The sequence below is a fragment of the Polyodon spathula genome, chromosome 2 (genome assembly GCF_017654505.1).
Source record: "Polyodon spathula isolate WHYD16114869_AA chromosome 2, ASM1765450v1, whole genome shotgun sequence".
Lineage (NCBI taxonomy): Eukaryota > Metazoa > Chordata > Actinopteri > Acipenseriformes > Polyodontidae > Polyodon > Polyodon spathula.
This window is the reverse complement of record NC_054535.1, coordinates 21,038,246-21,055,410: the sequence shown is the minus strand read 5'-3', so window position 1 is coordinate 21,055,410 and position 17,165 is coordinate 21,038,246. Positions and strand designations below refer to the sequence as shown.

The window sequence follows — 17,165 nt, the reverse complement described above, 5'->3', positions numbered from 1 at the left end:
ACAGCTGCAGAAGCTGCTGTGTACAGTAGCTGTAGAGGAACTCATGCAGGGATCTTAACACTAGCTAAAAACAAGGCAATAAAATTGGTAACATTTTCAAACAGAATAATTTTAGTGTAGAATGTTTCTATTATTAGCATTGCATAATTATTAGGGTTTATGTTTAATATGCAAATAACAACTGGTTTAAGACTGACATAACACGTGTTAAGCGTCAGCATTAAAAAAATAAAATAAAGGGACGTTTGCTTCTACTAGTAGCTAATGTATACTTTTTTTGTGTGTACTCAAATATGTAATATGCTATTTGAATAGTTTTTTTTTTGTTTGTTTAATTTTTTTTTTTTTTTTTTTTTATGTAATCATGTATTGGCTACACTGACCCATCCCTAATTCAGATTATTATAATTCAGTTTTAGCCTTGCTGTGACCACGTGGCAAGAGCTTGGTCGAGGGTTTGCTTGTGAAAAAATTAGTATCATTTGTACACATACATTTTCAAATTTTGAATACAGTATTTTCATTTTCTGACAAGCACACAAATGTGTGCATGTTAAATGGCTGAAGTAACATATAATGAAAGGCTTTGTTTAGCCACTTTCTTTTGAGATGTGGGCTCTCCTTGGTTACCATACACAGTTAGAAACATAAGGAATATATTGGGCCAGATAACATTGCACCCAGGCCAGTAAAAACACTAGTTCAGTGGCCAAGGGGCCACTTAAAAATCTAAACGTAGAGCCCTGGAATGGGTAAAGGACCCTGGGTACAGCCCCTGGCTGTACAACACTGACCATGGTATGTTTACAACCTTTAAAAAATAAATAGGTTGACTGATTTATAACTCTAAAGGAAATGCTTTGTGTAATGAATTATTATACGATGTGAATAGTGTAAATTACCAATGAAGAAGTATAATGTTGTTAATAATCCGTATGGGAGAGCATTTTCACTTAATGATGCTTCCTCCAATGATTAATTTTCAGTTTGCTTGCATGAATTAAGATTTGTGTGTTGAAGTGTTAAAAAGTAATTCAAATCAAACTTGTTAAATATCAAAGGCGTGAGTGTTTGTTTGAAACAGCCTGGAGGTTTACTGACTTCCAGTTTGCATATATGATTATCAGAAGGCCATGGCCACTGGGCCTATATGATTTTCTAGGGAAACACTGCAGACCATGCACTCCAAGACTGATACAGAGAGACAGGACCAATCACAGGGAAGACAAAGAACATGCCCACACGCAGGTCAGGATCACACACACCAAGTTAAACAAAAAAACTACAAGCGCTAAAACACAACGTGGTCATATTCATTCATTCTGCTTAGACGTCAAGGGTTAAGATAAAGAAAGGTATATTAGAATACAAATATATTCCCTTTAAAAAATCTCCAGTGCATGTAGGAAAAGAGTACAGTACTACAAAATATCAACATGCCATTTGAAAAAGCAGTTAATCTGGAAATATGGGCTGAGCCAGTAAGTTGACGATCTGATTCCAGAGCTAGAGCAGCAGACTTTATTTTTTAGTTAATTAGTTCAATAAACAGTTTCTTCATAAATGACACTTGTGTTTATTTTCAATTAGGTGGAAGATGAATCATGACTGTGGTCTGGATACGCTCTTTCTTGTGAGGACAAAAGGGTTGTGGATATATTCCAGAAGCACGGCAGCGGACAGCTCAGAGGGATCCAGCCAGGGTTCGCAGACGGCTATTAGGGAGCCCAAAGTTGAAATCCTATTAGTTTGAGTTGAAAATTGGATTATCATTGTCGAGAATCACCCGTCTGGCAACTGGGGGCTAATTTACGCCAATCAACAGCAATTATTGAGGGGAAAGGAGCTCCTATTAGGGAACCTCATCCACTTAGGCTAATGAATGGAGCAAATTTAATATCTGCTGGTGTGATGTATAGGGGGCCAGCTGCACAAGACTGCAGCTCAGGGCTGGAGTTTACAAATATTATTTGTCAATATTTGTAGGAGGGTAACGTTGACCACTGATGATAAATGGTAAAATGTTGTTGTTGTCGTTATCCTTGATGTCAGTTTATTCTCTCCCGCTAACCTCATAAAAAAAATTTAAAAAAATAGTATAATTTTTTTTTTTTTTTTTTTTTTTTTGCACATACAGTCCCGTTTACAGCCAGGTCAAGTAAAGGACAAGTTCTGTGACACAAAATGAAAACCGTCTCAAACCACATGAACATGCTGTATCTTGTCACAGGCTGTATCTACTCTAAGTAATTGGGTACTGCTTAATTAATATACTAGTATTAGCTTTGCACAGCTTTTACAGTAAAACAATAGTCAAATTACATCAGCTAAACATTCTTCACAGAGTGCTAATTACCTTTATCTACCTTAAAGATGTAAGCCCCTGTGCGTATACCAATGTGCTGGAAGCATGCTGTTTCCATTTTGAGGTCCCTTCCCTGTAATAAGTGTGTTTTCTAATTTCGCTGGTTTTCACTGGTTTTCAGCTGGTCGTGTTGTTCAGGTTAAGCTTGTTGAGCTGGTCCCAAAAATAAATCAATTAAAAAATACTGTAAAATATACAGTAAACTATGTGTTTTCTGCACTCCTGAAGTAATCTATAAGCTGTAAAACCAGTCTGGAATTGTACAGACTGACTGGGTGCCCCATTAAGAGGCAGGACAATATTTGATTTCACTTTTAGCTGGTCACTATCTTATTAGTAGTTGCTGCAGAGCTGTTTTAAAAAGGCTCCTTAATTTAAACTCTGTATCCCAGTTGAAGGGGCATGTGATTTGATTAAAAATTGAAGTGCAATATTTTTTGAAGTCAGACCAAAGCCATTCAGGCTTCAACTAGAAGGTTTATACAAAGATATATAATTGTATTGCATTCTATTTTTGTTGCACAGTCCTGACGCACACTCAGCGTTTGGGCTTGTGGTCATTAGAGGAGTTATCAGCTTTCATTTTATACTGCATCTGCTTACTCTCGGGTCAGGATCTTTATGCAGTGAGGTCAAAGAGCTAATGAATGAGTATAAACTGGAATCTTGACATTGTGCTTCCCAAGCATTCTATCATCAGACACAGGCTGCCCCCCAGTGGACTGTTGTTGTAGTTACATTTTCTGCTTTGATTTATTTACAGAGGAATTGTGTGGGACCCATATGTTTTTAAAAGAAAGTAAAGGTTTCTTGAATGTTTAAGAGGGTTTTTTTTTTTCTTTGTTTGTTTGTTTTTTTGTCACCAGAATGTGATGAGAGTCAGAGTAAGCATTTGAATGCGGAGATGCATGGGAATGTTTATTACAATAAAAACTTTATTAGTATAGCATTTTCCTGAATCAAGGATTGACAGAACATTCATAATTATATAGTTATGACATCTCATGGTAAGTTTCTATATCAACCACTATGCAGCAAACGTTCCCCTTCCTGATTTGTATAGAGTCAAGATGAGACATCTATTAAAATATATATGTAAAGTCCATCCCATATTCAAATGTATGATAAACACTTCAACCCATTAAGTGCCATTGTCCTCAATTGATGACAGGCTTCTTTGTACTTTTTTGGAATATTTTTAACCTGTTATTTAAGTGTTCTCTTTAACTATCCTGTTATGATGATTTACTCTAATTTTGTTAACCGCAAAAGTTAAGACTAAATGTAGCTGTTAATCCTGCAAATATAGCCCTTCAGATGCTTTGATGATGCCTCAATATAAAATAAGAAACTGAAGCTTAAAAATAATACATTTCTTGGTGTTTTTCTACCCACAGTGATTATAAAGCAAAATATTCTCATGTGTTGAGCTTCATAGCCAGCGTGAACTTTCTCTTGTCTGATTACAGGCATGTCCTCAAAACAGGCGCAGAGGCCTACTGTATAGCCAAAGGATTACATTTCTTTTGCTATATGAAGAAATATTGATTTAGAATGTATCATATTACATTAATATAGCTTGTGTTGTGAAATTGTCAAAGGAAAATAAATATGGTACTTGATTGGTTTATGCAATGGGACTCCAAACAGTATACATTCTCTACCTGAATGACAAAATGGAGCAACATTTATTCTACATTTCACCCACAAAAATGGTTTTCTGTAGTGGTCACTGAAAAGACCTGTATTACACTGAATTACCATGTATGTGATAAGGTAATTGTTATAACACTTCCCTGTAGGTTGAAGGAAATCATATGAGGTGCACAGTAGAATCGGGTAATGGTGTTCTATACAGTGATGTTTTTGACAGGGTAGTATATAGGAGTGTGCATGCAAGAGGTTTGCATTTCACAAGGCATTATATGATGCTGCAAAGTCATGTGTGTACAAGGTGTGCATTATGTTTCAAATAATGTGTTAGAAACCCTTGCTTCTCATTGAAAAATGCTTTAAATTAATTGGAACTGACTGCATTTCAGTGACTCAAATCACTGTGCTCATTAGTTATCAGCTTCTACAGTAACATCCTCCCAGGTATGAAGACAGAACTGAAGAGGCTGCAGTAGATTCAGACAAGGAAGAAACCTTGGAGCAAGCAATACATAATGCTGCTGTTAGAAATGCAGGGGAAAGATTCATCACAAAATGTTGCAGTCCATTGCAGTCTTTCAATCTTTTCTTGTTATCAGCACAAAGAGGATACCAACATCAATATTATAGAACAGAGTCATTATGAGTTTGTGAATAACTTGTTCTTTATAATTAACAACCACAGTCCACTATTTCAGAGCTTAGAAAGGAAGAATATAGACATGTATTTAAAGATCAAAATTGAACAAAATTTGATCTTTAAAAAACTGTTCTTGGCTTCTTTAACAACAGTGTAGAAGAATATAATTAATGCCATATCTTATTTTATCTTATTGACAATTTTTTTTGTAATAAACCCAAGAGCTAAAGTTAGAGTTTATTTAGATACAGCATAAGGTTATGAAAAGAATACTCCATTACATAACCAGAAAACTGTTTGATTTGAGTTTTAATCTCAACAGAAATGTGTTTCATATAGGATGTTTGTAACCAAAATTAAAAAAAGAGAAAAATGTCTTACCCTTTGTGAGTTTATATATGAGCTTAGGTTAAACTGCTATAAACATTTGAAATTTTGGTTAACTATTAGTGAAAATGTTCTACATTGTAACTGCACCACAGTTTTAGTGTAGCTACACTGTTAATAACTTTGAAACCGCAATGCTGTAAATTGTGCTGGGTGGAATATGTTGCCTTCCAGTCAGTTAAAATATGTTAGATAACAATAAATGACTGCATGTCATACAGTTTTGACTTACACTGTAAACAGGTGGAATAGAAGCATGTTTAATGTCACTGGACAGTATATTTCACAGGGAGGGAGAACACTGTAAACAGACTGTACCCCAGAGTCACACCTTTAGGTAAAGATCATTCCATCTAAAGGTATAGGTACTGTCTGTTTCAATGTGAGTTTTCCATCAGGATGTAGAGATGCCTGGTTAAGAGTTATAGAGAGGAGTTAGGGTTATGGTTAAGTATAAGGTTTGGGTTAGTGTTGGGTATAAACTGCAGATTATAATTATACTGTACTACAGTTACACTGCATTATAATTACCCTAAATTGCAGATATTACCATTACAGGGAATAATAAAACAAGTCCCCAATGCTTCAGTCTTTAGTCACCAGTCCTGTACTTACAAAGAAAGGGGAGAGTGGTTTAATATTTTTATTGACTATATAGCATATCCATGTGTTTGTGCAGTAGGTATATATCACCCTGTCTTGCCCAGCTGCACTGGCTACCTGTAAAGTTCAGGCTTTTTTTCAAAACTCTCCTGCTCACCTACAATGCCCTTCATCACACAGGTCCCGAGTACCCCCTCAACCTGTTGACCCTCTATGTCTCTGCCTGCAAGCTGAGGTCCTCTGACTCTGGCCTGCTTGTTATCCCCAAGCAAAAGTGCACCACACTTGGACAATGCTCATTTAGCTTCATGGCTCCGACTCTTTGGAACTCTCTCCCAGCTTTGGTGAGTGATGCTTCCACCGTCACTCGCTTTAAATCAACTCTCAAGACCCACCTGTTCTCTCTTGCTTTCCATGCTCCTTAAGCCTGATATCTGCCATTAGCTGCTACTACTATTTTCACATATTATGTTACTATCATGTATTGTGCACTTTCCACTGTATTCAATGTATTATTTCATGTAATATGTACTTTCCACTGTATTTAATGTATTATGCTTTTTTTTTTTTTTTTTACTGTATTTCATGTATTATGCATTTCTCTGTATTTAAAGTATTATGGATTTTCTTGTATTTACTATATCTTGTAAAGCGCTTTGTGATGGTTTTCCACTACGAAAGGCGTTATATAAAATAAAGATTGATTGAGATTGATTGATATGGGATATGTTTAAACAGGTGTGTTTGCTTTTAGCATTTGCTTGAGAATTGTAACACAAGAAATGCTTTTAATGTAGCGGCAGGAACAACCAAAAGTTCCTGTTTTTTTTATTATTATTTTGTTTAATTACTTAACCATAGCCCCTGCATTACACAAGTTGCCACAATTGCGCAATAATAATTAAACTATAGGCTACAGTTTAGCCATAACATTCCCATATGCTATATCTTTCCTTTTATATCTGTCAGCACTTACTGATAAGCTGCAGTTTCATTAGTGGCTGGGCAATGCATCAAAAATGTGTTTGTTTCTCGACCCCGCTTACTGCAGAACTGTGTGTACTGAAGAAAGTGTTTTACTAAGGTTCATACAAACTATTTTATGAAACCCTGTCTAAACTTGTAAACAAAAAACTAAGCTATTTTGAACTTTTTGTCTTTCCTAGTTCACTTAAAGGCTAAATAGGGGAGACTGGGGCTCAGTTTAGATTGATCTTTTGCTTATTTTAGCAAAACTTTAGAATGGATACTGGTGTAAACTAATATTGTAACCCCAGGGGAACAAATATTTGTCTAATTCAGCAAAATTGATTAATTATGCAATAAAAGCAGACAATAAAAATGTTTTCCCCATTACTAATGTCATGCGTACATTATAATGCTATTCTACTTACAAAAGCGTCTTGGAAATGTGAAAGCTTTGAGAGGAAATGGTCCATTTGAATAGGAAAACACTGGGTACATTGAGTCAACTTCATGAGGAGCTACAGTACTCATTCAAAACAGCCTAACCTACAGCAGTACCAAACATATTCCTTTTTTTGTTGAAGAATATCAACCCTGCACAGAATGTTAGAAAATGTGACGCCATCTGAACTCCCTTCCTGGAACTATAGTACAGTACCCAGTTTAACCTTTAGTGTAATGAAAACTATTTCCCCAGTCTCTGTCAATGAGAAATATCCCCATAACATGATGCTGCTACCACCGTGCTTCACAGTAGAGATGGTGTTCTTTGGCTGATGCGCTTTGCTGGGTTTGGGACAAACATAATGCTTTGCATTTAGGTCAAAAAGTTCGATTTTAGTTCCATCAGACCACAAAACTATTCGCCACATGGCTACAGAATCTCCTGAGTTTTTTTTTTTTTTTTTTTTTTTTGCTTACTTCAAATGGGATTCAAGGTGGGGTTTCTTGAGTAATGGCTTCGTTCTTGTCACCCTACCATACAGGCCAGATTTCTGGAACGCATGGAATATTGTTGTCACATTCAAACTTTGACCAGTCTTGGCAATAAAAGCCTGTAGCTCTTGTAAAGTTACCATTGGCCTCTTGGTAGCCCCTCTAATCAGTCACTGTCTTGTTCGGTAAGCCAGTTTGGAGGGACGGTCTGATCTAGGCAAGGTCTTGGTGGTGCCATACACCTTCCACTTCTTAATAATTGTCTTGACTGTGCTCCAAGGGATATTCAAGGCCTTTGATTTTTTTATACCCATCCCCTGATCTGTGCCTTTCAACAACTTTGTCTCGGAGCTCTTTTGAAGGTGCCTTGGTGCTCATGTTTGAGTCTTTCCTTTGAAATGCACTACCCAACCCAGGAACTGCTGAATTTATCATGAAATCATTTGAATCACTATAATTTAACACAGGCCACTTAACTTGATGATGTGTGATATTGAAGGCAATTGGTTACACCTGAACTAATATAGGATTGCTATTAAAAGGGGGGTGGACAATTATCCAACCAAGCTATTTCAGTTTTTATTTTTAATCAATTTCCTGCAAATTTCTAGAATATTTTTTTCACTTGGAAGTTGTGGGGTAGGATGTGTAGATAAATTGAAAAAAAAAAAATTATTGCATTTTAATTCCAGGCTATATGGCAACAAAAGGTAAACATTTTGAAAGGGGGTGTAGACTTTCTATGGACACTGTAGATTATACTGCCATTTTTCGTGTACAGTTTTATTTAGACTTTAAATCATCAACTAGTCTTTAAATGTTATTTTTATTGCTAGGACTTGACATTGAATTGAGCATACACATTAAAAGACAGAAAGATGAGGAAGATTTTAAATGTCAATTTAAAAATAAAGAGCCCTATGTCAGTAAAGCAGGAACTGTGTGTGAGGGTTTTTTGGGTTTTTTTTGCTGGTGAGGTGTCTAAAAGAAATACAATGACTCACCTCCTCTAGAGTGCTGAGCAGTTTAAACTGAGAAACAGTAAATTAATCTCTTTTCCACAATGCAGCATTTTCCCATTGGCTGTGAGCTCAATCAATTCCTTTATGCTGCAACTCCCTTGGGATGGAGCAGGCTGCTGTATAAAACTGAAGGCTCTGCAGCATTTCTGAACTGGTGCAGTGGCAGACAGCAGCTCAAGCAGTAAGGTGTGTAGAAAAAGGGGGACTAAACTTATAAAAAAAACTACATAAAAAAGCAGACATCATGAGCTACGACCCTTATAATGCCCGCAGGCCCTGGGATGATTACAGGAGCATCCGTCCGGCCAAATCCACAATCTCCTCCTCCATGTATCCCATGCACCGATCCTCTCCCTCTGTCAAGAGGTCCACTCGGACCACCTTCCTCTCCTCCATGCCGGATTCCTTGGACAGGGTGGATCTTTCCCAGGTGAGCAACCTCAACACTGAGCTGCTCGGCCTGAGGGCCAAGGAGAAGGAGCAGCTGGTGGACCTCAATGACCGCTTTGCCACCTACATTGAGAAGGTCCGCTACCTGGAGCAGCAGAACAAGGTGCTATTGGTGGAGCTGGAAGCCCTCAGACAGAGGCAGAAGGATCCTTCCCGACTGCACCTCATTTATGAGCAGGAGGTGCGCAGCTTGAGGGCTCTGCTGGAGTCTGAGACCCACGAGAAGATGACCATGGAGGCGGAGAGGGACCACCTGCAGGATGTCTATGGCCAGATGAAGGACAAGTATGAGGAAGAGGTGCGTCTGCGAATGGATGCTGAGGACTCCGTGCAGAAGATACGGGAGGAGGCGGATAAGGCGGTGCTGGCCAACAGAGATATTGATGGTAGTATCAGCTCCCTGATGGATGAGATTTCCTTCCTCAGGAAGGTCTTCTCTGAGGAGAACAATGAGCTTTCATCGCAGATCCAAGCTGCCAACATTACTGTAGACATGGAGGTGGCCAAGCCTGACCTCTCCCTGGCTCTGAAGGAGATCCGATCCCAATATGAGAAACTGGCCAACAAAAACATGCAAGCTGCTGAAGACTGGTACAGTGCCAAGTTTGCCACAGTAACTGAGATGGCCAGCAAGAACAACGAAGCAGTGAGATCCATCAGAGAGGAGACTTCAGAGTATAGGAGCCTGCTCCTGTCCCGGTCCTCAGAAATCGAAGCCCTCAAGAATGTCATCGAGTCCCTCAGCAAGCAGCTAGAGAATCTGGAGGAAAAGCAGTCCAGAGAAGTTGAGAAGTATCAGGTAAAAGTTTGCACTGTGACTGCAATGTGTCTTGCATGTTTGCTTTGCTTGGAAGAGAACAAAAACACATCCCAGCTGTGAGATGAAACACATATACGTCAGTGTTAAAAATGAAATGCCAACCAATTCAATTCTCCATGGATTTCACATTCTTCATAATGGATTTTTTTGCTGCTATTTCTATCATATTTTATTGAGACAATGCAATACATGTGTACTGTATTTAAAAAGGAAACCCCAAATAGCCAAGAATCTATATGTAAAAGGATAAAAGCAATTCCTGTAACTGTGGCTGAAGGTTAAATAAGCACTAAAGGAGATCAATAGCCAATATTTCGATGCATAATTTACATTTTTATGTTTGAAGTTGCACATAGAACCTGCTGGCTCCAATATTTTTTTCTGCTGGCTTGTAAAACAGTTGTATATTAAGTCCTTGCTTCTTTTTTTGTTATTTCAGGAAAGGATAAATGAATTAGAGAAGGATATAAATGATGCCAAGCAGGAGATGGCACGCTACCTGAGAGAATATCAAAATCTCCTGAATGTCAAGATGGCCTTGGATATTGAAATAGCTGCATACAGGTAACTGCAACATGTAAATCTATCAAGTAATCATCATTATCATTGCACCAAGTAAGCATATGACCTGAGTCATTTAAATGGTTGTTCACTCCACATTAATTCTATGTTGTGCTACATCCAGTCGTTTTGTCATTTATTTGCAACACAGTGTTTTTAGATAATCTGCAATAAATCAATGCATGTACCTAAATTTACTCGAGGGTTGTTGATTTATACACTTGCCTGATCCTGTTTATTTGTTTGTTGACCTGGGGACTTGTGTACATGAGTTAGTTAGTATACTGCTGTCTTATCCCTTATATTCATATCAAATTGAAATTGTGTTACATACCAGTTTTTTCATGATTCAACCATAAACTATTCACTCTGATGTATTCTGTAGCAGGGCAGAGGAGAGTCCTGCAGGCAATTAGTGGGGCATGGCAAAGCCCTTCTGTTTAATACATTTAAACAGCAGAGCTTTGCCATGGTCCACTAATTATGTACAGGGCTCTCCTCCTCCCTGCTACACCATCAGTTACATGGTTAACCATTGGCAGACCCTGACTGAAATATGACACAACAGTCAAACTATGCTCACTATTGTCAGACCATAGAATCATTGTTATCCATGGTACAAAGGGGTACTGCATTTGTGAGTCACACGTCTCACTGTCACCCTTACTTCAGAGCCCAATCAAAAAGTCCAACAAAAGATAAATGTGAGTTATGAATGCAGCAGCTTCGTAATGTGTTTAACCATGCGAGGTAGAGTTGAAATTTAACATCAAAGTACTTATTTATACAATAAAAGTAATCAAACCTATTCACAAAGCTTAAACATCTGAGGTATTTAAAGTAAGATCTTAAAGTCTACACTAATGAATTTAATTAAACCTTTTATAAGACATGACTTGTAAGCAAGTTCTACAATTACATTCTATTTCTTCAATTACATTCTATTTCTTCAATTACATTCTATTTCTTCAATTACATTCTATTTCTTCAATTACATTCTATTTCTGCAATTACATTCTATTTCTGCAATTACATTCTATTTCTACAATTACATTCTATTTCTTCAATTACATTCTATTTCTGCAATTACATTCTATTTCTGCAATTACATTCTATTTCTACAATTACATTCTATTTCTGCAATTACATTGTTTATTACAAAAGAAGCTTTCATATTTGAAATAAGGTAACACTTTACATTGTGTCTCTAATTACTATGTATATATATAGAAGTTACTTAGCAAATATATGTGTACTTACATGTAATTACAATGTTATTATGCATGGTTACAGTGTACTTAATGTATACATTTTTTGCTTGATATAACCCTAATCCTAACTCTAAACCTAACTCTAGCTTTAACCCAAACCCTAACTCTCCCTAACAGTAACTCTAAACATAATTGTAACGAGGGGGTTCTGTTACTCTGTGGTTATCCACTGAGAAACGAGAGAGACACACAGGGTTTGACATTGAAACGCCACTCAGAAGTCCAGGTTTTATTATTTACAAGGAGTTGCAGGCAGTTGCAGTTTCTGGTGGCCACCACTAGGGTACTAGCAATGGTTGTCTTAATGAGGAAGGATATACAAACAGGCACATGAATATATAAAAGGCAAAATAGGAAATAAAAGGTGGCTAAGCTGGGGTCGAGCGCTACTCTCGCAATACAGGGAGGTCCCACACCAGGAAGCTTCTTCCTAACACAGATAATTAAACTCTTGTAGGATTAAAATCACTAATCTGTTTACCTATGATCCCGGTTAAACATACAGTGATCACTGGTAGCTCACTCTGGTTCCACACACAGTTGTGAGAGTTCATCTCTAGTATACCACGGATCCATCAGTGGTCCTCCGTCTTGGTTCACTCACCCTGGTTAAACACGCAGTTGTAAGGCTTTCAGCTTGTAAACACAGCACAGAATAGCATAAGCTAAACAAGAACAAAGGGGTGGCTTTCCAGGCCGTTTTTAAAGGCAAGTGACCAGGGTTAATTTATAATCAATTAGTCAGTTAAAACCTGTCCACCAAACCATATTCATAATGAAACAAAAACATATTATTTACAGGGGCAGCCTCACCCCTGCCACACTAACCCTAACTATATCCCTTTTCTGATACAACTGTGTACTCACATATATCATGCAAAAACTTTACACACTAAGTACATTTTATCTATGCATAATAACATTATAATTGTGTAAGTACACATGTATTTACTATGTAAGTACTTAGTAATTAGAGACACCTAATGTAAAGTGTTACCCAAAAAAAAAAAACATGTTTTGCATTGCATCTGCACAGCCATATGTGTAATTGTTGTGTCACACAATGTAAAGTATTACCAAATGTTTCACTATATGTTGTGGCAACTAGTTTCCTCTTATAAAAGAACAAAGAAGAAGACTTAACTTTTGCATACATTGTTCAATACTAACAAACACATTTTAATCTGTATTTTACTTATTTTCTATTTTTTTTAGGAAACTTCTGGAAGGTGAAGAGTTCAGGCTGAGCTTTTCCTCTTTGCCCGCACTCACCTAAACAGAAAACCAGCCGAACGAGGCAGCACAGAAGCCAGCCGTGCCCTTGTTAATTTACTTAGCAAGAGGTCCATTATAAACTCCCCCTTCTTCTCCACACACTGTGTATCTGATTGTCAAAAACTGAAGGTAGAGGAAAATCTGGACAAAAACAAAATAAAAAACTGAAAGAAACCACTGCATTAACTAGCAAATTGATGTAATCCAACCAGTGCACAGTATCCTTTTGGTAATATTATGTGTAGTTTTCTTCTTCGTATGGGTGAATTATACATTGCAATAATGTTCTTCAAAACTTCAGCTTCATAATTATACAGTATATAATAAGACTTGGTCCACGTAGGAGTCACACTCCAAATATTGATGTTGAAAGCTAATTATTAATTATTATGTCTTGCTATGTCCCGATTGCCAAAATTACCAACAGGATATTGTTCCTGGTTTTATTCAGTAAACAAGTAGTAAAATATATATTTTGTTGCATATAAAACTATCCTTAGGTACAGCAGTATTATTTGCATTGATCTTCCTTGATATTTCAATTGTTATGAGCTTCAAAAACATTTAATGCTAAAAAATAGATTAAAGAAATGAGCATCTTAATATATCTGTAATCGATTCTATTGATACATAGAATGGATAATGGTAATACAGTGTATCTATCAAAGCATACATTATATCTATATATATATATATATATATATATAATATATATATATATATATATAGGATATATATATTATATATATATGATATGCTGTAAACTTCTTTTACAAGCTCAAAATATATATGAAGAAAATGTCAGGAAGAAAATATTCTCATGACAGAGGGGAGACCTTCAGTGTCAAATGCCAAGCTGCTTCTGTTCTGTACGTTTTGAGTCTTGGTTTGGTAGGCTTGTATATAGTTTCAACTAAATCAAAACCCACAAGGCAGCAAATGAAACTAAATTTAAACAACTATTACTAAAAAAAAAAAAGTGCAAAGTGCAATATGACTTGCAAATTAAGGAAGACTATGCAGGAAAATAAGCTTTCGATTGATCTTAGACGTGAACGGTGCTTTCAATCTGTGAGAATGCATAAAACATGCACCTAATAAGCCTGATATATGTATAATATCACAGTGCCCTAATAAATAAAATGACAGTAACATTACAAATGAACATCTGTCCTTGTGATTTTATTACTTTTTTTATCAACCGCTGCAACCCACAGATCGGGTGGACAGAAGATTAACTGTTTACATCAACCATGGTTCATGCTGTCGAGCAAATCAAATCCCACTGTCAGTGAGTGTTTCTAAGCTACAGAAGCCTGGCGACAAGGGCCCAGTCTGGAAAAGCCTGAACTTGTCAAATGCCTGATCAGTCATGGTCACTGAAGCACAATGAGGCAAACTTGCCCCAACAGACCCCAACACCTTGCACACCAAACGACAGTGATTTCACTAGGTGAGTCACTGGATACCCACTATTAAACAGTAAGTCATTTCAAATTACATAAGTAGTAAGCACCAGCAGCACCACCTCTAGACTGTAATACAAACAAAATAAAATTAAACTTCATCTAAACAGACAGATCATTCAATGACACTTAAAACAATATACTGTGTCTTCATCAGGTGTAGCTATACAACGATATTTATCAGTGGTCATGTTTTAAGAATAAAGAAGAGTTGAGTGTGCAATCAGTCCAGTCTCCACAGATATCAACAATCAAGCGAGGTTTGCATGGTTGGTTGACCATTGGTAAGAATTATTTTATGACATTGTAGAGACATTCTTTAATATAAAAAAGCCTTATATTAGTCAGGACCTTTTTTTATAAATCAAAGATTAATTTCATTTAGTCTTTTGTCTTCCCTATTTTGCCTTTTTTTAAAATGTGCTACAGGGAACTAAAGAATCAATGTTCAAATTGATTACTGACTAGCACTTGATGACATACCACAGTGATGGAACAAAACATGACCCTAATCCTAACCCTAACCCTCATCCTCACTGTTAAGCTAACTCTAACTCTAACCCTTACCCCATGCCTGTAATAAGTATATATAAGGGCTATCTGCACAAGTAATCCAGGCAGTTTTTCTCTCTTGGGTCAGTTACATCATTCAGCCACTGTCCTAATTAATTTACTTACTGCAATCTTGGGTGTTAAAATAATGATTCTCCATCTCAGTTACAGACTCACAGCCACTGTCCTAATTAATTTACTTACTGCAATCTTGGGTGTTAAAATAATGATTCTCCATCTCAGTTACAGACTCACAGCCACTGCCGATACTGGTGTTAACTTGAAGCCAAAAGGAAATAATGTGACTTTTTAACAAACTGAAGAAGGTTGAAGTGAGAAGCACAAATGAAGCACTTTACTGCACATGAAAGATCATCAGTTCTAGATAGCTATTGCTGTAGGCAGTTCAGGAGGTTGAAATCTGTAGCAAAGTCTTTTCTCCAGAATGGCCCACAGTGTCCTAATTTTTGTACAATGTTGAATGCAGAAGCACCACCCAACCGAGTGCCTAATATCAGCCCTCTATCAGTTCTTCACATCTGCTGCCTTGCCTTTCATGACTGCAACTAAGGGAGTCTATGTGCATAACAAATCAATCAGTCATATGAAGAACTGTCAAATATTTCAGTTTCCAAATGCTTGTCCAGTCCTTATGCCATATATATATATATATATATATATATATATATATATATATATATATATATATATATATATGTGTGTGTGTGTGTGTGTGTGTGTGTGTCTGTTTGTGTGTCTGTGTGTGTGTGTATGTAGTTAGTATGCATGCTGTTAATAGTAATTATACCTTGATATGTATATAAAGTTTTTATTTATGGGCTCCAAGATTATTTCTGCCCCATCAGCAACCCCTCAGGACACTAAAGCAAATAAGTACAATAAGTTCAATCAGTAATAAATATGGCATCCAGCAAAATAAATAAATACAAAAAAGCTAGACTTGAAGTGGTTATGATTTCTGCAGTTATCAAATCATATTTTTACAACATTAAAGTCATTACAGTTATTTCTAATGCAGTGCAAAAACAACTTTGAGCTGCTCTATACATTACAGCACTGCAATATATTCCACAGTCCTTCTCTGCTGCCACTGATTCAGAAATTAACCTAGGTCACACTTTTAAATATTAGCCTTTCAATATAGAAAGAGAGTCAGCTGGCTAGTTGATTCAGAGGGAGCAGTGTCATACGCAATCTCTATATTTGCAACTGAATGTCACAGGCAGTATGTGCAATGCACTATTTAATACAGGGGAAAAAAATGTATTTAAAAGGGATTTTTGTCTTTAAATGATTCTGTTCATAATGCCTGTTTAGCAAGTGAATTTGGAAATGGATCAGTTTTATTTGGTTTCCATACTCACCCCAGTCACTTTGGAACTAAACAGGAGAGTGTGTCTTTCATAATGAAAACAGCAATGGATGAGGAGTAAATTGTGTTGTGTTCTGTGTGACTCCTCAAGAGAAGGCCATCTCCTTGCCACATGTTAGGTGTGAGGAGAGGCTGTGTTATTTTAATTAAAACTAACTGATCTAAACACTGTCGCTCTTCAACTCTGTATCAATCCTGCTGGGATTATCATGCCAGGGTTTATTTGCATGCCAACTTAATAACTACATATATTACAAATACAGAAACATGAGGTTCGCTTAAGATCAAGTTTATGAACTTTAAGGTAAATCTGGTTTAGATCATTAAAATATATCCCAATCTTCTTTTTCTTAACTACAGCAATGGCCAGAAATAATAAAAAAAAAACACCAACAGAGCTGTCAAAACAGCATTGCGGAATCACACTTCTACAGTCTTCTGCTTGTTACTGCCTCAGGTTTGAATCTCCTACGGACCAGCTCAGCATCTCTGAAACGTACCACCCATTTAACTATAGCTCTGTGTCTGATAGCAAGAATCCTCCATGAGACTGCAGCCAGTCACTACATCCCCACTTCAGGAGACAGAGGGAGGATAAAGCAGAGCGGTAGATAACGTCATGAATAAACCATTCATGCACTGCAGCACTGCATATTCTGTAGCTTATTAAAATGCTCCTCTTACATACCTAATAAAAGAGCTATAAGCTGATTAATCAATTTAAAGTGTTTGCCATTTATAATGAAAATTATAAATGGCAAACACTTTCAAAACTGCACATGTGAATTATTGTATTAGCTATAGC

At 36.8% G+C, this 17,165-nt stretch overlaps 1 protein-coding gene across 1 annotated transcript; it reads left to right on the top strand.

The window, feature by feature from the left end:
• Positions 1–8,704: 8,704 nt before the first annotated feature.
• Positions 8,705–13,633, top strand: LOC121331265 (neurofilament light polypeptide-like). The gene is made up of 3 exons (XM_041278543.1): positions 8,705–9,821; positions 10,282–10,406; positions 12,890–13,633. The coding sequence occupies exons 1-3, from the start codon at positions 8,817–8,819 to the stop codon at positions 12,948–12,950; spliced, it is 1,191 nt and encodes a 396-aa protein (XP_041134477.1). The 5' UTR covers positions 8,705–8,816; the 3' UTR covers positions 12,951–13,633.
• Positions 13,634–17,165: the final 3,532 nt, after the last annotated feature.

Excerpts from the sequence above, each read along its gene's own strand:
- LOC121331265 (XM_041278543.1), top strand. The coding sequence starts at position 8,817 with ATGAGCTACGACCCTTATAATGCCCGCAGGCCCTGGGATGATTACAGG. Across the intron at positions 9,822-10,281 it reads GAGAAGTTGAGAAGTATCAG|GAAAGGATAAATGAATTAGA; the intron begins GTAAAAGTTTGC and ends TTGTTATTTCAG. Across the intron at positions 10,407-12,889 it reads ATTGAAATAGCTGCATACAG|GAAACTTCTGGAAGGTGAAG; the intron begins GTAACTGCAACA and ends TATTTTTTTTAG.